The sequence below is a fragment of the Cryptotermes secundus genome, unplaced genomic scaffold (genome assembly GCF_002891405.2).
Source record: "Cryptotermes secundus unplaced genomic scaffold, Csec_1.0 scaffold284, whole genome shotgun sequence".
In the NCBI taxonomy this organism is placed as follows: domain Eukaryota; kingdom Metazoa; phylum Arthropoda; class Insecta; order Blattodea; family Kalotermitidae; genus Cryptotermes; species Cryptotermes secundus.
Window position 1 is genome coordinate 285306 of NW_019719361.1, and position 23727 is coordinate 309032.

The 23727-nt window shown below is 39.3% G+C and overlaps 1 protein-coding gene across 1 annotated transcript in view; it reads right to left on the reverse strand.

The window, feature by feature from the left end:
- Positions 1 to 929: 929 nt before the first annotated feature.
- The window catches only part of LOC111864628 (sterol regulatory element-binding protein 1), a 30722-nt gene continuing 7924 nt past the window's right edge, over positions 930 to 23727 (reverse strand). The window contains exons 4-14 of the mRNA XM_023852006.2: positions 23345 to 23535; positions 22143 to 22421; positions 20299 to 20503; positions 19343 to 19527; positions 18142 to 18323; positions 16366 to 16614; positions 14645 to 15042; positions 12583 to 12905; positions 6119 to 6286; positions 2787 to 2922; positions 930 to 2299 (exon numbers count right to left, since the gene is read on the reverse strand). Of these exons, the coding sequence (XP_023707774.1) occupies positions 2082 to 2299; positions 2787 to 2922; positions 6119 to 6286; positions 12583 to 12905; positions 14645 to 15042; positions 16366 to 16614; positions 18142 to 18323; positions 19343 to 19527; positions 20299 to 20503; positions 22143 to 22421; positions 23345 to 23535 (2534 nt within the window). The 3' untranslated portion in view covers positions 930 to 2081. The remainder of the gene's footprint in view (positions 2300 to 2786; positions 2923 to 6118; positions 6287 to 12582; positions 12906 to 14644; positions 15043 to 16365; positions 16615 to 18141; positions 18324 to 19342; positions 19528 to 20298; positions 20504 to 22142; positions 22422 to 23344; positions 23536 to 23727) is intronic.

The following is a 23727-nucleotide window of genomic DNA, read 5'->3' on the forward strand; positions in this document are numbered from 1 at the left end:
AGGTTCGACGTGGAACTGAGTTCGATGTGGGAGGGAAAATTGGATCTATGTTTCCAGTGCTTCGCATGAGTTAAGTTTTATGTAATAAATTTCCAATTTGTTCGTGCTTTATAATGTATAATCACAGCAGTGATTCTGAATGCAAGAAGGTGAAGTTTAGTAGGAAAGCATTTTACAAACATTCGTCATACGGAGTAATTTTGTTGGGAAGTACAACGTACATTTAAAGTACTCGTTTTGCAACCAGAAGAAAATCTGTATAATAATTGTAGATGTTAGAAAGGAAGTTTTTTGCAGGGAATTGTTTAGGAAATTCAATATTCTACAGGAATGCGAATTCGTATTATTGATAATACAATTATTCCTTTACATCATCCATCGTCCTGCTTTATTTAAAATAAGGTTTCAGAGCCAGTCTGGACATTGTGGAAAGAGAAAATTCTTGACCCTACAGGGACTCAAACTCAAACTCCAACTCCCAACCCCTCCACTGTCCAGCCTGTAGCCAGTCACAATCCCAGCTCACCTAAAGAGAATATAAAACTAAAATATGTATACAAATTTTTGGTTATTCTTTTACTATAGTGTAAGAAGGTAAAGGTAAAGTGGTTCCTGTGCTTAACTAAGCACTGTGCCATGAAAGTGCATGGAGTGAATGTATAGATGCAAATTTTCTTGACCTCTGCATTAGCTCAAGGTGAGTGGCCAGCTTTACACCAAGGCTGCCTTACCATACTGTAGTGTGCAAGGAAAGAAAGTTAATAAACCTTATATCTTACTGCTGCTCACTTGTTTCCATTCTTTGAATATAAAGCAACAGTACATAAAAAAATAAAGCAGGTTTGGGGCAAGGGGAAGGAAAATCAGTTATGACACAAACCTACTCTGCCATAAATCGGGAAATATACTGTGGTCATGAAAGATAAATATTTATGGAAATTTAACTTTATTATAAATAGTTCAAAACACAAATATAAAATAAAACTCACTCTAATGTTACACATGAAAAAATATACCAGTTTCATCCTTGTTCTTGAACTTTTCTCATTAATAAATCCAGCCTGGCTTCAATGGTATCTGATAGTGCTAGTTGCATACAAGCATCAAAGCAGAATGAATCTGTTCATTTTATTTAATTCATAGCCAGAAATCCTGCTTTGCATAAGTATGCTGTGTTTTCAGATGTTTCCATGGCTGCATTGTTCTTGTCAGGCAAGCTTTCTTGTAGCTATACAACAGTACTAAGGAAATACACCCATAAATATCTATATCTACTCTTTGGGACTAAATTAAGAGTTTTATTGGATGTCTTTATTATGTTTTCTGAGATAAATAAAATTATGTCACTTAGGCAAACTTTGTCATCCAGTAGGCACTGTCAAAACCTTCTCCTAAATTAAGACTTCTACCTTTCCTTCTTTTTAACATTTTTAACTCTTATTCTCAGCTCCATCATTCATGGAATTATTTTTCCTTGAAAAAGCCAGCAGATATTGTGCAAAAAAAAAGAAAAAAAAACAAGGAGGACAGCAAACAAATTTCTTCACAGCACAAAGAAATGAGACTGAAAAAGAAGTTAGAACAGCATTACATATTAATAAATTAATAGATTTTTCAGGATACACATATAAATTGTGTGAACACAGAAGAAAAGTGTATCCCAACTGGGAGTTAATTATCCTGTATGAGGAAAAAGATTTTAACAGTGTCACAAAAAGCTACTAGACCTAAATCCTTTAAGTTAACAATGATGAACACTAACAGAAAGAAGTTGTATTTTTTATTAGAAAATAAAGTGTTCCAGTGCCACAAAATTCCAGTTACAACCTCTCGCCAACATAACAAAACTTTTCATTGAAACAAAATGGCATGTTACGAACCATCTCATCATTTCCATTGTTTCTTATCCATTTGCTACCTTCTTGTTGGTCATTATTCTGCATTCGGTATGATTCTTGATACCCAACATTTGTATGCTGTTACCATGCCATATCAATGTTGGCGTCCATAATGGTTCATATACAGGACTTACTGCTTTCAACCTGTAACAGAACTTTAATGATATAAACATTACACAAAGTTCAGTTTGTAACAGAACTGCTCCCAAGTGACTTCATAAGATGATAACAATCCTGTAGTCGCTTCTGGTCACCAATTCGCTCTAGTGTCTTGGCAGCCTCAGCCAACATTCCAGCACGTTCACCAGGTGACGACAGCAGTGGAGTAGGCAGATGTCTACATGCCATGTAGAGGGCTGTTGCGTGCTCCCTATCACCTCCAGCCTCTTGTTGGTTTTTATCTGAGGTGAAACATGACACATTTTAATATTCAATACTTGGAGCAGAAGTAGATTCAGTTTAAATATCTACATTTTCAAACATGAAGTTAGTGCCAACTTTTACGGATAGAGGGTGTTCCGTGGTCAGCACAACGGTTTCCCATGGCTGTTAATCTTGGCTTTCTGGACTGAAGCCTCTACTCCAATCAAGTAGCTCCTCAATTATCCTCACAAGGCTGAGTGGACCCAATTCCAGACCCACTGCTTCTCAGAAAATCTGGTAGTGCCACGAATCGAACCTGAACCTCTGGATCTAATTCCAGGAACTCTGACCACTAGACCACAGAGGTGGCCGATATTATAATATCAAAAAATATGGAACAGCAGAGATATTTGGAGGCTTTCATCTTGTCTTGTCCCTTAACAGAGGATATGCCTGAAGAAGAGATCATGTCACTTCTGAACAATGTTAGTAACTAATGATATATAAATCTGAGCATACACACACCTTTGCCACAGATTAGAGATGTCCGACTGTGTCTGTGACGCAAACTGCGATCCAGCAGTTGCTGTGTGCGCCCTGGTGACGCACCTGCCATCATACGTGCTGTAGCTTCATATAGGAACACACGAGGAAGTGCTGACTGAAAATATGAATTACAAGGAAACTTAAACATATAACCAAACGACGAGTAAAGAACTGACCCCAGCCAGAATCTACTGATAAAAAGTCATGAGGTTATCATGTTACTCTACAAAACTTTAAATTACATCTCACATTTCAAAACTTGCATTAAATAGCAAGGATACATGATCTTAATAGGAGCATGGAGGTATAGCTCCACCTTGGCACTAGGTCAGAGTGACTGGTCAACTTTTGCTATGCTGTCACCGATTCATTGTTCTGTAGTTTAGCCTTTCTCACAAAGTCATGAAAGTCGTTTCTATTCCTCCTCACTGAGCCAACTACCTCAGTTCTCCTGGTACAAAGTGTGTCTACCAGCTTCGGGCCGGTATACCAATTATCTAGGTAAAAGCAATATCCCTTTTCTAGCAGATTGTTCGCCAGTTCCAGAACAACTGATGACGACGTTTGCTGTTCTGGGTGCTTGTCTCCATATGCAGTGTCTTTGCCAGTGTAGACTGTAAAGCTCCAAACATACCCTGGGCTACTTTCACTGAGTTTTCATATTTTCATGCCATAAAGGCTAATGAATGAATGAAAGGCTGTGCTTGGTTCCAGCATGGGTACCCTTTTAATAGAAACAGTGATTCATTAACACAAACGGTGTGTTCCGGAACGTATACAGAGGCACATTTGGTTTTGAGGTGGTCAAAAATGGGCTGAATTTTGTAGTTTCTTATTCTGCTTGCTGCAAAAAGAAGTTGAATTGTCTACAAAATGTGGACATTGCGAAAGCAAGCAGAATGTCCCTCTTCTCTAAAATTATTTCTTAAAAAAAAGAGAGTTTCAGTCTTGTCCCTAAAAATACACTTTTGCTTCACCTTAATCACCACCATCTTTCAAGGGTTAGGTCACTCTTGAGTGAGCATGGTATGCACAGTTCAAAAGAAACTTAGTTATCCATGCTTTTTGCCTGAATACTGCAGAACGATATCATCTGAGTGATAGAACTCTGACTGCAGTGCTGCAAATTGCAGCTTGCTAGCTCAGTTTACATGTCAGGTACAAACAAACAAAATCACAGAACATAATACTCTGTTAAATCCATTACAGATATGTAGGGCATAAACACACTAATCCATCATACCCAAGCTATAGGTTAAATGACCATTATCAGGTGGGTATACACATAAAATTTTGTAAAAACTACAAAACTAAAGAGGAGTTTGATTCTGCGAAAGGTGCTCTGCCCAATCAGTGTTTCAAGTCAGATCCATCATGAGTTGTATAAAATTATATATAAAAGGAATTATGTATTAAAAGAAACATTGATCAGTTAGTACATAAAAACATACAAAGAATCATATAAAATGAAGATGTATACATGGTACAGTCATTAAATTCGTAGACTGTGGTTTTATCGCATCATATTACAAGGTATTCACATACACTTACACAGATCCACATTGGGCCTCAAAATAGTTACCATTGGCCGCTATGCAAGTGTGCCAACGTTGATATAGCTGCCGAAAACACTGCTGAAACATATTGGCAGGAAATTCCCATATGGCGTCTCTTGTAGCAGTGACGACCTCGGACGACTGAAATCTACGACCATGTAGCTTTGCTTTCAAGCGGTGAAAGAGAAAGAAATCGCATGGTGCGAGATCAGGTGAGTACGGAGGGTGTGGCAAAACGGTGACCTGTTGCCTTGCCAGTTCCTCTTGGACAAGAGCAGAGCGGTGTGCAGGGGCATTGTCGTGTAGCAACAGCCAATTCTTCCTACACCAAATGTTTCGCTAGGGGATTTGCCTAGTTTTTGGCAGAACTCAATGTTTGCCCTTTGTTCAAACTGCCACATCTTTTATTTCTGCCACTTGCACTTAACTGCAGTTCACAATAGAGGCCGTAGTTCTGCTTACACTGTTTGCACACAACTGCCTCTTGCTGTGACGAGGGATGAACTAACAGGGCATCATACTGTGCCTCAACCTATTCGCTGTAGTCCACTGCAATGACGCTTTGCGGCAGTCTACGAACTTACTGACTATGGTAGTATATCAATGAGCTCAAGAAATCCCATATAGTTGTACATATTTAAGTTGTTGCACCAGATGCTAATTGTAAAAGTACATCAATCACAAATTACACAGGAAAGATGTATGTCAAACCTTCCATGATAGGAATCCTACACATTTAACTTTTCAGATATTTCCTATGCATGGACAAGAATGGGACACACTGACAAACATGTCTCAGAGCTAGAGATACACAATATGGCCACCAACTCAGATGATTCAGGACCTGAAAACTACATAAAGGAAAACCAAGGGTTTAGATAACAAAATGAACACATTTCAACACAGAATGGTGAAGTGCAGGCTAATCTCAAATAAATAAGAACAGACAACTGCCATAAAACATAATAAAGAATCAATACCTTTAGTATTCAATTTCATGTACTTCAAGATGGATCTCATCTGAAACAGTAACTGGGCATAAATTTTACAAAATTCAACTCCTCTATGGTTTTGTTGTTTCACATACATTTCTGAGTAAACCCTCCTGATGATGGTCATTTACTACCACAACCTGCAGAAGCGATTACAACTTCAGAAATAAGCATGTGGGACAGTGTACCGTATTCATTTGTCAGAATTAAAATGACACTTATCTATCAGGTTTCAAAAGTTTCAATACAATTATTATAAACATATACATATCACTTTACAAGCGTTTAAACCATATAAAAGAGGCCGCGCCATAGCTCAAGCGGTTAGTCGCTGGCTTCCCACCATGGCGGCCCATGTTCGATCCCAGGGTCTGGTCAAGTGGGCTTTGTGGTGGACAAAGTGGTGCTGGGGCAGGTTTTCTCAGAGTACTTCGGTTTCCCCTGCCAATCTTCATTCTACCAAATGCTCCACAATCACCCTCAACTATCATCTGGGGCTGGTACAATAGGCCAGAAGTGGCTGCAGTACAAGGGACTTAGTCCCACCCCACTAGCAATTAAAAAAACATATAAAAAGCATAGCAATTATGTTCTAAAATATCAAACTTGGCTTGAAACTTATCAACCAGTTCCAATATAACATGTAACAAATCTATTAAAATAATTTCTTTTGTAAATTTTCAAAATAAAGAACTTCCATGGCACCCGATAATGAGTTTGGGCTTTTTATCTGACGCTTTCATATCATTTTATATATCCTTACTGAAATATGTTCTGTGAGACGTCTCAGCGATGACAGGTCCCTCTGGAAACCAGATAGAACAGCATCTGCAACTGGAACAGGACCTGACCCATCAATCTCCTGTTTTTCTTTTTCCCATACAGCTGTTCGTGTTTCCAGCAACCAATCACAAACCAGAAGTTGCACCAACTACACAAACAGATTGGAAACAAAAAAAATATATATATATGTACAAGTATAGAAATTAGAGATACACTTCTCATTTTACCTTTTCACCAAATGTAATTTACATTAAAATATATTCACTGTTCACAGTTCTGCAATATGTTAAATCAATTTAAAAGAAAAATTCGCTTAGTTTGGGGGAGGGGGAATCCAACTGGGTCCACTTGGCAGGGTGGCCTCTGATTGGCCTATTGTACCTGCCCCCGGCGATTATGATGATGGAGAATTTGATGGAATGAAGATTGGCAGGAGACACCGATGTACTCGGAGAAAACCCACCCTGGCGCCACTTTGTCCACCACAAATCCCACTTGACCAGATCCGAGATCGAACCCGGGCAGCTGCAGTGGGAAGCCAGCGACTAACCGCTTGAGCTATGGCGCGCCCCATGTTAAATCAAAGCTGGAGCCCCGGCCATAGCTGTGATACCATATCGGCTGCTTGCACTTAATACAGACTTCATAAAGTTGACAGATGAGGATGGGGGTACTAGTGAAATCATAAGAAAGTGAAAGTAAAGCTATCCCTGTAACAGGCCGTGGAGACCCACAGGGTTGTGAGACATCCAGGCTCTCACATTTTCTAAATAATCAGCTCACCGATGGCAGTGAGGTTGTCAGCCTTATACATTGGACATAGTGCAGCTGGAAGGAATTAGGTAAATTGAAAAATCCAGTGACCTCATCAGGAAACAAACCCATGACCTTACAGCTTATAGCATACCTCAACCAAGCTACCATGTGACCCCTACTGGAATGATAAAACAGTATTAAATTTCATATATATCCCAGAAGATAAAACTCCTCATAGTCCTAATATGAAATCCCTGTACTTACAATTGCATACACCTGCTAGCCCAATGTTGTCTATGCTGGTCTCCGGTGTTGTACTGCAGAAGCATTGCACCTTTTCATTCATACATGCAATGCAACTACAATGCACCCCAGGAATCAGCTTTTCATGGCCCATATTGCAATTTCAGTATTCTACTTAATTACAAATCAAGATTTCAATTCAGAAAGGGAAAAGTAATATACATCTCATCTGCCTAAGTCATAGCACATAATCCTGACAAAAATCAATCAAATTCGTGTACATACTGCATTCTTTCATGTTACTAACCCATTGAATGTATTATTCACAGATATTGTAGTGTGTAGACCGTAAGATGAGTGAATATACTAGACCCATTTCTGGGCAACGGTTCGGCAAACACTTTCCCATGGCAACAGAGGAAATGGGGTACTTCTGCGATGTCTGTGGTGAGATCTTATAAGGGCCAAAGTCATTTGAGAGCTGTGTTCTGCACAGGAGTCTGTGAAGAACGGACTTGAGCATGTGAAGCTGAAGAATCTCCATTGTTGACTTCTGTTACCAGGAAGTGTCCAATGAAGACACTGCAGGCTGGAGAAGACTTAGTGTATAGTGATTTGTAGTGGGGAAATCAGCAACAGTGTTATAGTTGTAAGATTTGAGGCTTTCACGGTGGTGACTATGAAGAAAGCAGTTTTCTGGGATTTGGCACCGTCTGCTTTTACCGGTTCTCATGGTCTCTTCGCTTGCAGATTTCTTATATTTTTTCTTCTACCCTGAAGATGGAGGCGATACGTTCCTCCGAAGCGTCGGTTAACACCAGATATACACGGTGCCAAATCCCAGAAAACTGCTTTCTTCAGTGTTATAGTTATTTGTAGTTATGACTTTTAAGTGGTCAATAAATCCCTTCACCAACCCAAACCCTGTCTATAGTGACACATACTACGTAACAATATCGTTTACTTGGTTTACTAATTGTTACTGTTACTAATTGTTTTTTGACAGCTGCTTGATTGATAAGCAAGATGTGATTAAGCTACTTGACGATTTCTATATCTAATTGGTTGTATTTCGACCTTGTAAAGATCTTATGGAATGTGAATAAATGAATGAATGTATAACTTTCGGCTGTTTACGCTGTAGTTTCCTTTCTGCTTCTGCCTCTGAATAACCCCACAGAGTGCTTGTCTCTGAAGCAGAACAAGTCACAAGGGAAGGTTATTTATTGTGTCCCCAAGTAAGTTACAATTCTCATGCTCAACATCACTGTTGCAAATTCCCATTACTGTTGTTGCTACAGGCTTAATATACATTGCTATGCCTGTCTTAATGACCACAAAGAGAATGAATATAATAAAAAAATGTTCATGCCCCATATTTAAGTATTCAAAACACATAAATGCCATCATTACACAGAACAAAAGAAGAGGAATAACAGAGAAATATCCCGTATCATGGCAATAAGTATGTCCAGAGTCCCATAGCTGTGTCAGCATTACTTAAACACGAAGGAAAGAATGAAAATCAGCAGCACTGCCATGCCTGGGTTACATTTGTAAGAGTGATGTTAAAGAAATACATAAAGAATAGGGTGTAAACCCCACAATCATGGGAAGTGTATAACCAAAAATGTAACACAAGTTGCATATTTTCAAGATTACATTATTATACTAAATTTCAAGTGGCATGACCGCCATGTTTCTATTAATGATTGATGATGTGGCCTCAATTTACATGGTGTTCATATCAAATTTCATAAATATCTACCAACTGACATGAAAATTATCAGTATAGGGCACATAATAAAGAGGACACAAACATGTATATACCAGAAGATTGTCCTCCGTTATAAAACAAGGAAAACAGGATACAAACAGAAGACCATGGAGCAAAACATTAGATTTTGCTTAGGGAAGCTGAGGACTTACATTTTAAGACATTAATTTGAATTGCAAAGCAGCCACCATGTACTGATGCTTCCTGATACCAACTACTTTAAAATATCATTTGCTTAATTTATGTATCTAGTGTCTGTTAGGGAAACTAACCGAATAAAAAGTGAAAAAAAAATCACTTATGAATAAAGCACAAACATAACACCAAACTACCATATTTACGCACGTATAGGCCGCACATTTTTTGCCAAAAATTCAAGAGGAAAACTGGGGTGTGGCTTATATTCGAAATCACACTTCATTTAAAAAACATTAACGTTGCCAAATTTCGGAATAATTTCTACTCCTGAAATAATATTCCAAGAAAATTATTTTTTCTATAATTTCTGTCTGAAAATTGTGCTGCGGCCTATACATGCACGCGGCCTATACATGCGTAAATACGGTATATTTAAAGGATTCTACCTTTTGCTATATATTCCAGAAGACAGAACACTTTACAGTCACTGTTATGAGAACCCAAAATCCAAATATGAAATCCCTGTACTTACAATTGCATACATCTGCTAGGCCAATGTTGTCTATGCTGGTCTCCGGTGTTGTACTGCAGAAGTATTGCACCTTTTCATTCATACATGCAATGCAACTACAATGCACCCCAGGAATCAGCTTTTCATGGCCCATNTAAAGGATTCTACCTTTTGCTATATATTCCAGAAGACAGAACACTTTACAGTCACTGTTATGAGAACCCAAAATCCAAATATGAAATCCCTGTACTTACAATTGCATACACCTGCTAGGCCAATGTTGTCTATGCTGGTCTCCGGTGTTGTACTGCAGAAGTATTGCACCTTTTCATTCATACATGCAATGCAACTACAATGCACCCCAGGAATCAGCTTTTCATGGCCCATGATGCAATTTCAGTATTTTACTTAATTACAAATTAAGATTTCAGTTCAAAAAGGGAAAAGTACAAGGTCAGACAATTTAATTCCCAGAATGGCCACAGTGTGTCACTGGATTGCTGAGTCAAGCAAACTCGTGTACCCAAGCACGTCTGGATATGTTCCAACTTGCGTTTACATGAACCACACACCAAATGAGTCATCCGTTCTCAAGCAGCAGAGGAAGTAGTACATGTCCATGGTATACTCTTGGCGGAAAACTGAGTGACAAGAATCTTGAGCAGTGGATAAACATCAAGTTTTGTGTGAAGATTGGTAAATGTGCCAGTGAAACATTAGACCTATTAACAGTGGCTTATGGTGACTACGCTATGAAGAAACTGAGTGTTTTTGAATGGCACAAGTGATCCAACATAGGGCAAGATGATGTGCAAGATGACCCAAGAAGTGGGCAGTGGGTAGGGCAAATTATGTATACAGAACCACAAAGAATACATTTTGAGCACAACTTTCAACTTGAATATGTTTACACAATTGGTACAATTTCTTGTGTTAGGGCAACAAATTAATATATACATTAGGTAGGCATGTGTGAGAATGCCTTTTTCAGTTCAAGATGAAAAGCTAGAAAAATTTCAAGAATTGACATGAGGATGAGAAGTTTCACTAGTAGATAATTTTTCTTTCATTGTGCTAATTTATAATACTGGCCACCTCTTCAGTGTGTTTCAATAATTAACAAAATGGAAGATAATTCCTAACGTAAGATAGCCTCACATTAGGAAAAATGTGCCCACCAGTGTCCAGTTATGCAACCAGGACATCTGGTACAGCCAGTCACCCCCCAGAGAAAGAAGGAACTACTTGCACTGTGGAAGTACTCGCCACTTTTGAAAGGACTGCCCCACAAAATCAACGAGGACAAGACTACTGACATTGGATACAAAACAACCATGAACTGGGCAGAAGGGATGGCTGAAACCTCACAAATGAACAGGAGTTCAACACAAAGGGATGATCAACCATCGTAAAACGAGCTGGAGCCTGCAAGAAAGGGGGAACTCTGGCTTCTCCAACCTGGATCTGAAGAGTGGTTATTTGCAGGTGGTGCTACACCCCAATGATACGGAAGAAACAGCCTCCTTGATGGGCCAAGGGTTGTGGCAATTTATGGTCAATGGCCTCTGTAATGCTCCAGCCATGTCTGAGTGGCTAATGGAAACCATCTTAAGGGGCCTCACGAGTCATGCCTAGCGTGTTTAGATGACGTGATCACGAGTGGCCGCATGTTCTGGGAACACCTGGTAAACCTAGAGAAAGCATTCCAATGGCTCTGAGAGGCCCACATAAAGCTTAATCCGGCAAAGTTCTAATTATTTCAGAAGGTTGTGCAGTACCTGCGCCATATCATGTCAGAGGGAGTGACCACAGACCCCGAGAAACTGAAGGCCTAGTGGAAGTGGCCAACTCTGAGGGGCAAGCACAAAGTAAGAAACTTCCTGGGCCTATGAACCTACTACAGGCAATTTATCTCCGTCTTCACTGACATTGCGAAGCCACTCGCTGGACTTACAGAGGAAAAACAAGCTCTTTGGTGGTCCCCAGAAGTACAGCCTGCCTTCCAGTCACTGAAGGAGTCCGTCTGTGCTGCACCCAGGAGACATGTTCATAGCTGACACAGACATGAGCCTCTTACAGTTAACACGCTGAACAATGCAGAAGCTATTGTGTTACCTGGTGGGACCTACTTGCGATTGTGAAGACAGTGAAACACTTCCATATGTACCTCTACAGACAATAATACCACCTGTACAGCTAACCTGGCTCATGAGCTTTTGAGGCGCAAACAGCTCATCAGATCCGACACCTCCAAGAAGAAAACTTCACTTCCAAACACTGTCAGGGTCGGCAACGAACAATCTCTTTAATCTTAGTGTGCGAAGCAAAAGCAGACATCGGAAAAATCTTGAAGTTTGAGAATGAAAACTTTATGTTAATACTGAGATAGAAAAATATTTATTTTCTTATTTGAATCTCAATAATTAAACACACACACATACACAGTATCATCCTCTCAACTCCCAACCATGCGCATCCCTCTTCTCTGTTGTCAACACCAATGGAACAATGTGACTAAAATGAAGAGTATTTATCTTCAGGGATGCAATGCTGTGTAGCGCAGTAGAACTTCACTGGAAGATCTGAGGAACATAAGCCATTCAAGTAGTCAGCAGAAGTAGGCGGCCAGCAATCTTCACAGTTGAAGGGTACATCCAGCAAGATGAAGCAGATGACAAGAAAAGTTCTACTTGTTGCCTGATTCTTGCACGCTACATGCTTGGCTTACTCTTCAACCCTGAAGATGGAGGCACTGTGATCCTCCAAAACATCAGTAAACTTCTACCACACTGTATAAAAAAACTCTGTGGCCTTTAGTTTGCAAGCGAACTATACTGAGTGACTGCTGCTTATCGGCGAAATTAGTGCCAGAGGGTGTTGCATGGTCAGCATGACGGATTGCCATAGCTGTTAATCATGGTTTTCTATACCGAACAGCACTACTTTCCAGAAGATATTTCTACAGTCTGTAAAGGAAACAATAATGTAAGAACTTGCTATTTACATTATATTTACTTACATGTACTGTACTGCTGGCTTGCTTGCAACTGCTGTATGTGAGGCTATCATCAAGATACTGTCCAGCAGTGTTGCATAACTTCAAGACAGCCTTGCTACTGAGGTTGATTCCAGGATGATGATGGCTCAGACTGAGTGAGGCTCGGCGGCTTCCGAATGCTGCCAGTACAGCATGAGTAAGAGGATCATTCTGCTTGCACAAGCATTCAGGAACAGTTTCTACTCTCGGGTAAAGACGTTCTGCTAATGCATCACCTCCTAATAACCAATATGCTGCAACACCCACAACTCCTGACCACCAGTGGGCAAGCTCATCCTCAGCATCTGCCATACAAACACAGCAGGGTAGTAACTCTGAACTGATAATTATGGTAGGGTGCTCGGTAGCCAAGTCAGCAGGATGTAGGTCAGACGATTGAGGAATCACAGTTCCATTCCTGACAGGGGCAAGATGTTTTCTTCTGCTCAGCATCCTGACCAGTTGTGTGGCTCGCCAAGCCTTGTGCTCAACAACTACCACAGGCTCCTTCCCCAGGGGAGTAAAGCAGGTATGAAGCCGAACTCTCACCTCCATTTAGTCCTGAAGTTAAGGACCTGCAAAGCTGTACCTCCACTCTCCCATTTCTTTGCCCAAATAAAGGTAAAGCTACCCCTTTAACAAGCCGTGGAGGCCCATAGGGTTGTGAGATGTTGAGGCTCACACATTTTCTAGGCAATCGGCTCATAGATAGCGGTAAGGTTGTCAGCCTTATGCACTGGCTGCCCTTTACCCCCAGAATATTCCTGATACTCATTTCTGTTAGAGACTGAGTCGATCCCAGGGCCATAGTGCAGCTGAAACGATTATGTCAACTGAAAAATCCAATGATCTTATTGGGAATTGAACCCACGACCTTCTGGCTTGTAGCATAGTGCCTTAACAAAGTACTCAAGAAAGGAGACTTAATAAAAGAGTCATCAATCAACAGATACTTAAATGAAAGTTTATCAGTTTCATATGTACAGATGCAAAACCATTATCTGCAAGCAATTGATGTTCTGCTGCAGGAGAAAAAACCATTCCCCTTTTTCTAGTGTAAGAATTAGGTATGTTTAAGAAGGATTTTTTCAGTCTGAGAAGAAAATTTAGGAAAAAATTTGAGAATTGTAAACAGAATTTGAAAACTAGCCACTTTCTCACAATGCACTGTTTACCCCTTTTTCTTATCAAGATCTTTTCACATATGCCTTGTAAAAAACATTCTAGTAGGTATGTACATTTGAGATGGAAACAACAATTTTTGCATAAGAAAATCTCACATATGGAAGTAAAAAGAAATTACAACCAATAATTTGTCATCAAGCATAATTTAAATACTGTCTATTAAGAATCACACTGAATACAAAAATATACGTTCTCCTACGGCCCCATGAATGTGTTATTAAGGTAAAGTTGCCCCTGTGTTTAAGTGCCACCATTCTTGACCTCAGTACTAGATGGAGGTGAGTGGTCAGCTTCACCTCTCGGGAAAGAGCTCCAAGTAAGTCGTGTCTCCCAGAGCTGGGTTCGATGCTGTGGAGAACAATCTTTGCATCTGTCAGGAATCAAATCCAGGCCACCCAGCCCATAGCTCATTGCTATACTGACTGAGCTATATACCAAAATGATGTTAATGACAACCATAATTTTGATTTACTCCTGACACCCGTGGACAAGTTTGGAAACCACCAGAACATCATATATATGACGATAACAAGACATAAAAAGCAGAAATATCCAAAAAAATTTCAGTCAACCTATCACAGCAAAGCACTTGGTTGGATGCCTGAAGGGTTGGTGCAGGTATTTCTTCCACAATTTTGAATTGTTTCATTTTGGTCCGTTACACTATCAATCACCAATTGTCAATAGATTTTCCGTCAAGTGCAACAATATATATTTTGGTCACTTATTATGTAAGGCAGACATGTAAGGCAGACGAGATAATAAGTGACCAAAATATATACTGTTGCACTTGACGGAAAATCTATTGACAATTGGTGATTTCTTCCACAATTTCCTTACAATCTTAGAATTTACTTACAGGTCACTTGAATGTTTCTTGATATTAGTGAGGGTGTTTCATCACCCTGACTTCCTGCAGCATCTGCATTTTCCATTAGCAGTTGGACATAGGTGAGCACATCTGATGTCTGGGTTCGTCTCAATGGATCTTCATCACAGGCATCCAGTCTGCCTCCTGGTGCCAAAAGTGTCTGCAATGCCTGATCTAGCAAGTGCTCCCGATAAACACGCATAACATAGGCCAGAGGATCAGCACGGTTTCCCAGACTACTAAATGTTGAACCAGTCACACAGCCATATGACCAGTGATGTGATACAAAAAACCGGTGCCCATATGCAGTAAACAGCCACTGTAGCCTCACAGGTACACGTCGACATCTTTTAAAGCAGACGTGCCGAGCCAGACTTAAGTAGAACCTGCAAATGAATAAATACAAGTGGCAACAATCACACTCTATTATTATTATTATTATTTGAGGGGGTGGGTTTCCCCATGCACTTAGACCAGTTATCGGTCCATTGTGCATCCCTTTTAATTTCTACTGTCCCCCATACCCTACCAGTAGACAGTGCGTGCTATCAGCCCTGTTGAGCCAACGAGGTCGGCTCTCAGTACCTTGATACTTCCCCCATCTACCAGAGGCATTGGAAACTACTTGGGCGGGAAAGTCTTTACCTAATAATTTTGCTCAGAGGTCTCCTAGAGACATGAGGTTCTTTTACATGCTGTAAATCTATGACACAGGACCCACAGCTTAAAGTCTCTCCCGGAGGACTTCTTTCCTGAATTTTTCTGCCCTTAAAAATTCCATGACCTCCGCCGGGTTTGAACCCGTGTACCTTGAGTCATGAGGTGAATCACACTCTAAGTAATTCCACTATAGAAGTGTCTATGATATTCGACTAAGCCAACAAAGTTTATATGAACCTCATTAACAGTAAAATGTTAATATTAAGCATGTGCAATGATGACTTTCTAGACAAGATTAGGTTAAGGATTTGGAAAAATGTCGAGAGTTGAGATAAAGAGAATTTTCTGTAGTAGATGAAGTTTCTCACTATAACAATTCAAAACACTGGTCACTTCTTCAGTGTGGTACTGTATTTACCCAAATGAAAGATGACCCCACATTAGGAAATTCACATAAAAATAAATTTCATTAATTAATTTCATACTCTTACTACAAACATGTGAAAGAAAAGCAAACTGAAAACATGTTGTACATAACATTTACTGAGTTTCTTTCTGTAATGGACAACAAATTGTATTTTGCCATTTACCCAAAAGTCTATCACACCACATTCACAAAAATGGAGCACTTTATGCATTAATAAACATCTTTCAGTCTGCTTGTGACAGACAGTTAACACAGTCATCGCAATTAATGTTACAAACTTGACGTTGGCAATATCATGCTTGTTTGTACAAAATTATAAACATGAGTTATTTGCTTTATAGCAAAAACATGTAGCGCGTGATTAGGAACAAACCATAAGAACAGTTTTTTACTATGTTTGGGTGACAGATACTCTCAAAACCTTCAATGAACTGAGAGACACTAATATTATGATCAACACTGTATTAAGATAGCAGACAATCTCGGCTCTTAACACGTCAAGTACACCAGAAGTGAACCTGCTCACAAGTAGGAACTACTAACCTCCAATCACACTTGCAAGAGTGTGTCCATCTTTCTAAAATTCTAAGTCTGGTCACCTTATTCAACTATTTCTTTTTACCTGTTAAAGAACTGAAGAAATGATGGGCATGATTCCTTGACACGGAGAGCAGCTGCAACATAAATATCAGCCAACTCCTCTGGTGAAAGGAGATCTGATGATGCTTCTGCCATGTTGACAGCGCTAAATGCCAACACGAGACCAGTAAGATGACCATCTGTTGAACCATTCACCAGGTGAAGCTGGTGCAAATGATGGTACAACAGAGCCAGTTCCTTTGCCGAATTCATCGCTTCTCTTCTTGTCATGCTTGAACCAAGCAACCATATGCATAAAGTTAATTTGTAAACAAAGGGAAGAAATATTATACAGCTTCTTCATGAATTAAAACTAATTACCCGTATTCATTTTTTGTTATACTAGGTGAGGCAAATAAGTTGAGACAAATTTTTTAAAAAATTTATTTCAAGAGGTGCAGATATTAGCAACTTAGAATCCTTCAAAGTAATCTCCCCCCCCCCTTCAAATCTTTAAAATGTTCCCAGTGCTTTGGCTATTGTTCAAAACAATTTTTAAAATCCTGAACAGGAATGGCTGTCAAAATTTCTTTCACAGATGACTTAATGTTGTCAGCATCCGAGACATGCTTTCCTTTCAGCACACTCTCAAATTTTGGAAACAGCCAGAAGTCAGCTGGAGTCAGGTCAGAAGAGTATGGAAGATGATACTTGGCAGAGATACCTCTTCCTGCTAATAACTGTGAAATCTGAAATTGTGAACTGCTTTACACACAAACACCTCCCACCACAGGCTGGAAACTAGTAAAGAAAACGCCACATGCTGTGGAGATACACGTAAAACAGGGCGTATTACAGACATTATAGAAAAGTAGGCTATTGAACGTGAACAACAAGCCGCCGAAACAAAACACCTGGGACAAGCATACATTTATAAACAAGCGGACCACAACCCTTGTGAGGTGAAATAGAATGCACCAAAATAACGAGGGTTTAACAGAAGTTTTACTGGATTTTTATCTTGTTTTACCTTGTAAAGGGAACTAAAGCATGTGATTTCACCATGGACTAATACAGTGTAGCAGTTTTAACATAATTTAATATAATATTTGTAACATATCAAGATACCTGAAGATGGCCGTTTGGGGCCGAAATATGTAATGTCCATGTGTTAAACGTTAAATTAAAATTAATGTGGTGAAAAACAAGTGTTGAAATATTGACAGACAACAAATACATGGATGTTGAATGGAAACATTACTTTATGAATACAGTTTGCACTGAGTCCTTTTTCTCATAAAAATGCATGACATAATGCTGCTCTTCAGTAATACACTACTCAAGCACAGTCGCCATTTTGACTACTGAAACCAACCTCTGAACATGTGCACGTGCATCTACTACTTAGACTGTTATGACGCTGGACTGTGCTGCTACCTAGTGATAGACATAGAAAACCTATTATGTCCATTACAGCTATTTTACTTCCGTTTGCGACCTTTTTACTGACGATGAAGATGGAACAGATAGCTTAACCATATCCCCACCACCAGCAGGGAGGCAGCCAGAAGAGGGGGGTGAGGAGGGCATGTATTTCCCAAAATTCGTACCATAAAAAAAAGTGAGGGATGGGATGAACATGGGCAAATAAATCTAAACTGGATCCACATAGCATCAGACTGAAGACCCTGGGCACAAAGTCTTCCCCAGTGATCACCAGGTCCCCATATAACTGAAACTAATGCAATTCATTCCTTTGCAAGGAAATTGGCACACTCAGCAGAGAGAGGAAATTTCTTTAAATTAATTTAGTACCAACCTGTCCACAAAGAAACCTCCAGCATATTTTGCCAGCCACCGTCCAATCCACACTCTGTGCAAAATTTGACGTATTATATGCCACACTGTAGATGACAGCAATTCCAGTTTTGACGCTGGCAAAGACCGACCAAAAGCTTGCAGGCATCGCCTTAGTTCTTGGTTGCCAGCTGCAAGGTCACCCTGCAAATTCCCACATGAATTTTATGGTCTCATTCCTTCACAATTCCATAAGTAAAACAGAATCCTGACCATGGTTCTTATTACAACTTCTTCTGTGGATCACAGGATTTCCATCCATAATAGCTTATTAATATCTTCACTACCATGACAAGACTGCATCTGGAGGCCTTATAATCTTATGTAATGGATACTAGACCCTCTGTTCCCAGGGGTAAAGTGGCCTTATCATGAAGTTATTCAACTTAAATATTAAGAACATCACACGAACACTAAATATAATGGAGAATATCTCTGATGCAAATTTTCTTCCCTCCGCCGCTATTTTACATAAATTAAACACAAATATTGTCATCATGTTTCCAAATACAGGTATTTCTCATTACAAACAAAATTCGTGGTTTTAGTCCGTAAGCAAACTATACCGACCGAGTGACCGCCGCTTGTCAGTGAAGTTAGTGCCAACTTAAGTGAATAGAGGGTGTCACGTGGTCAGCACAACGATTCCCCATGCCGTTAATTTCGGTTTTCTATACCGGAGCCGCCATTTCCTTGAAATAGCTCCTCAATTATCCTCACGAGGCTGAGTGGACCCTGTTCCAGACCCACTACTTCTCAGAAAACCTGGTAGCACCGGGAATCGAATCCAGGACCTCTGGATCTGTAGCCAGGAACTCTGACCACTAGACTACATTACATATAATTTAATATTAGACTCATTTCAATTAGCACGAGGTACTTTAATGTGAACTGCTTGTTGGATGATTAAGAGAGGGCTATAGTGGCCCATGCATGAAACCTCTTCTGCACATCTTCCACTGCATGAGAAATCAGAGGCTCGGGTTTCTCCACAAGATTTGTAATAAAAATGCAGAAAACCATCTCAGCAGTTCAAGAAAATATAAATGTCTTTCATTCCTCATCAAACTGGATTGAAAATTCTAACAGTTTTTTGTGCATAGGGTCTTCGGAAACTGACACTGAAAAGGGTTACATGCACTAACTATTAGATACTGCCATACCTTCGACAAGTCAAAATCAGCTTGCCTCCGATGCCTAAAAAATGTGACAGATTCTTTTGACTTGGCTTGTATTACTGGATCCCCATACACAAACAACTTGATGAGGCAGCTCAGAAGAAGTATGGAGTTGAATATCCACAGGAACAGTGATGATCCTACCCAGTGCCAAATCCCAGACTCTGAACCTGTCAATATTGCAGCAAAAATTTAATAAAACTACTGGAAAACACAAAAAAATAACATACCATGGATACCATCACATGTTGGCATCAATGGAAACAATACTGCTGATGAACTGGCAAAGAAGGGCACAAGAATGCATCGTCAAAATAAAATCTTAAGTGCCCACATGCTAGCTAACAAAATCAAAACTAAAACAAGTAGAGAAATACTCCATACCATCAACAAAGAACCATACAACAAGAAATGGTCAGAAATAGGAAAACTTTGGGAAATCAACAGCAAGAAACCCAGAAAAGAAGCTGTTGCAAATTTTTGACTGAATACAGGACATGACTGTCTTGCAGCACATCTTTGTAAGATAGGAATAATGTACACTGCGCAACTTGCCAGGATCAACTATGGGAAAGGAACACCTTCAATGCCCTAATCTTAACAAGGAGATGCAACAAAGCAAGAACTTGAGTGCTTTCCATTGGGAAGCAAGAAGCAAAATGGGTTAAATGATCCCAAATGCAGCCATTGGAAACCAACCAACCAGTTTTAGTATTATTTATAAAGGTAAACAAATTTAAACAAAAATGTAATAAAAACGGGACTGGCAACTTCATGGCTCTTATACTTATGCTATCTTGAAATGGGCCACAACTACCTAAATTTCACAATTCACAATCATGCTCTCCTTTCACTGAACATTAGACAACTAAGCAACCTACACAGCTGATAACCTACACACCTCAGAGAGATCAAATGAAATAAAATCTTTCATCACTTACTGTCAAAATTCTGTAGAGTCCTTCCTTCAATAATTGTAGCTGAGTAGTCTTTGCTAGAGTCTACAAATTTGTTTAGAATCATTCCAAATGGATTGAATGTAATCACGGCAAGCATGAATATACAAAGGGCCATCCTTGAATGATCCAACATCCCCTTGGATAAGTTGACACTAATAATATCATCATCTTCCTCCTTTATGTCCATCTGAAAATATACGTAGGTAAGTCAATAAATAAGTTACAAATGGATATAGAACTTAAACAAATAAGAGTACTGATTTGAAAAATGCTTTTATTTCTCAACATAATCTCCCTGTACACTGAGGCACTTGTCCCATCATTTCACAAGCCCCTGAAAACCAGCAGCATCAAATTCTTTGGGCTGCTGTGGGAACCAGGCGGTGACTTCCCTTTCTACAGCTTCATCGTCGGGAAAATGTTCAGCCGAAAGATGATGTTTAAGAGGGCCGAACAAATGACTGATCAATGAAATTGAGAAATCAGCCCTGTGCTATAAAGTGGGAGCAAGAAGAGAGAGAGAAAAAAATACTCTATATTCATCTTCAGCAGTGAGGCTGCAGTTTTCAGGATTAAATATCCTGAGGTTTATGATGACAGGTTCCAACACACTGTCTCTGGTATTCTCCCTCTAAAAATGTTTCTGTGCATTTCATACAGTCTACACAGTGTCTAGTCTCAAGTTTGTATGCTCTCTACTGCCTTCTGGGCCGGCCATTCATTGTCTGAAAATTTGAAGGAGTTGTTCTCTGCTAAATACAATTTTAAATATTACAAATGATAGAACAATTCCGTCCAGTGTGACTGTTGAAGCTTTTACTACTTCACTTCTTAGCACTCTAACATGTTTCGGTCCCTATAGACCATCATTGGAGGGAACATCAATACTTTTAGAAACTACTATTACATTGGGTGTTTTGATTTTTAAAATACATAAATATACAATATCTGTAATATACACTTTACACAAAATCCAAATTTCTTACAACTACAGCAACTGTCCTTGATACATTAAAGTTTTTTAAAAAACTTTTTGTTATTTAAGTTAAAATTCTTTAACCAAATATGTTCGTGTCCCTTGTTCTTTCATTTTTCTTGACGGGGCCGAACTTGTGCTGCCTGTCTTTCTTGGGAAGGTAGTTCTTGTTGTCGTTCTATGTTTGTTGTGTTGTTGTAATAGTAGTTTCTAAAAGTATTGATGTTCCCTCCGATGATGGTCTATAGGGACCGAAACATATTAGGGTGCTAAGAAGTGAAGCAGTAAAAGCTTCAACAGTCACACTGGTCGGAGTTGTTTTATCATTTGTAATATCGTTAGTGTGATGGACCAGAATGAAACAATCAAAAACAATTTTACTTCTGACCACATGGATTAAGCTGATTTTGTAATGGCAACAGTAGGGAGGTAACCATCCCGCTTCCTAACTATGTTTCCAAACAATACAATTCGACTCCTACATCCTGTATTTTCAGCTTACTCATTTCTACCAATCGTAGCAACACCATACAAATTTGCTACTGGAGTCCATTTGATTTTGTTTCGCACTGGCAAACTTCACGTGAAGGTCAATCAAATGTTGATTTCCTAAAATTGGCTTAGCATACATGATATAATATCTCATTAAAATACGATAAAATATATATGAAACATTTTTCAGCATGGTGAATATCTAATAAAATATAGACTGTGTGTAGCATGACAACTTCCCAACAATATATTTAGATCTGTAATAAATACAAAAAACAAATGCAATTAGATACTGGAAAAACAAAGCAAAGAATGGAATTGAAAATACGTGTTCTTCTCTCCAACTTAAAGCAAATACCTCAGCACTGTAAGGATCTTCAGGTGATGGTGGCAAGGAGCTGTCTGAGTGTGGAGGTGACGACGATGGTGAAGATTCATCAGAATGAGGGGGTGTAATAGGTCCTGAACACTCATCTTTCACCATATCTGCTGTAGTTACTGGATCTGTCAAAAGTTCCTTTAATGGCTTCTGAGCTGCCATTTTTAAAGTCATATTTTCCTGTTTTAGTTTGGCGTTTGAATTCTGCAGATAGCGGATGTAATCAATAGCTTTCCGCAAGATGGCAGATTTGTTAAGCTGAAACAAAAATTCAATTTTTCTACCAAACTATACTTCTGGATATCACAATACTGTAAAAATTGACTCGATAACCCATGTTTCTTTCTTATTAATACACAGCAGTACATCAGACTGTCCTCTTCTATTAAGAAAAAGTAAACGAAGTTGCAGTCATAATATTGTAATGGGTTTGGAGTAGATAGTTCCATAGTAACGCAATAACAGTGGGCCGTTGCGTAGACAATGTCAAAACAACGAACACGTTTCCCCGGCGATGAACAACAGAAAGCCGTTGAGTAACAACAGATGAGACGAAACACGTTACTGCTGTATTTTACATTTTAATACATTCCAAACAAGTTTTAAAAAGAAAAAAAGAAAAGGAAAGAAAAAAAATGCTTTTGGTATCTTCACAGTTAACGCTCAATTTAGTATTCAATTTCTAACGATTTGCACAGGCAACATGAAACAACATATATAAGTCAGAAAGATAAAGGATCTCCACACAAGATATCTCAGAGTCAGCACTTATATGATGAATATATTTACAAAATACAAACTGTAAAAAGTATATATTGATGAGGCACGCGATATAGTTGGTTGAGGCATTATGCTACAAGCCGGAAGGTCGCTGGTTCAAGTCTGGATGATGTCATTGGATTTTTTTTCAATTGACCTAATCCTTCCAGCCGCACTATGGCCTTGGGGTTGACTCAGCCTCTAACAGAAATGATTACCATGAATTAACTACATAATTTTCCTGGGAAGTAAAGTGCGGCCGGCGCGTATGGCTGACAACCTTACCACCGTCTTTGAGCTGATTGTCTAGATAATGTGGTACCCTCAACATCTCACAACCCTATGGGCCTTCACGGCTTGTTACAGGGATAGCTTTACCTTTTTTTACTTACTAGATATTGAAAAAATAAACTGTCACATACCTTTGCATCATTTCCAACAACCATATTCTTGAGCTCAACTATTTTGTCATTAATACTAGTTCTATAACGACGCTCAATAGCGTTATGTGCACTTCTTTTTCCTTCTTTCACCTTGGGTTCCCTTAACGGTGGTGCAATTGCTGTGATTCTGTTGATAGGTAGCTTATCTGCATCCAACACAAGTGGTATACCTACCAAATTAAAACAATATTCAAGTAAATGTTCTTACAACTGAAAGAAAGAGGACCTATAAGAAACTAAAACTAAACTAAACTCCATGGCCTGTAGTCTGCAAGCGAACTATACCAACCGAGCGGTGAAGTTAGTGCGAAATTTAATGGATAGAGGGTGTCGCGTGGTCAGCGCAATGGATTCCCACAGCC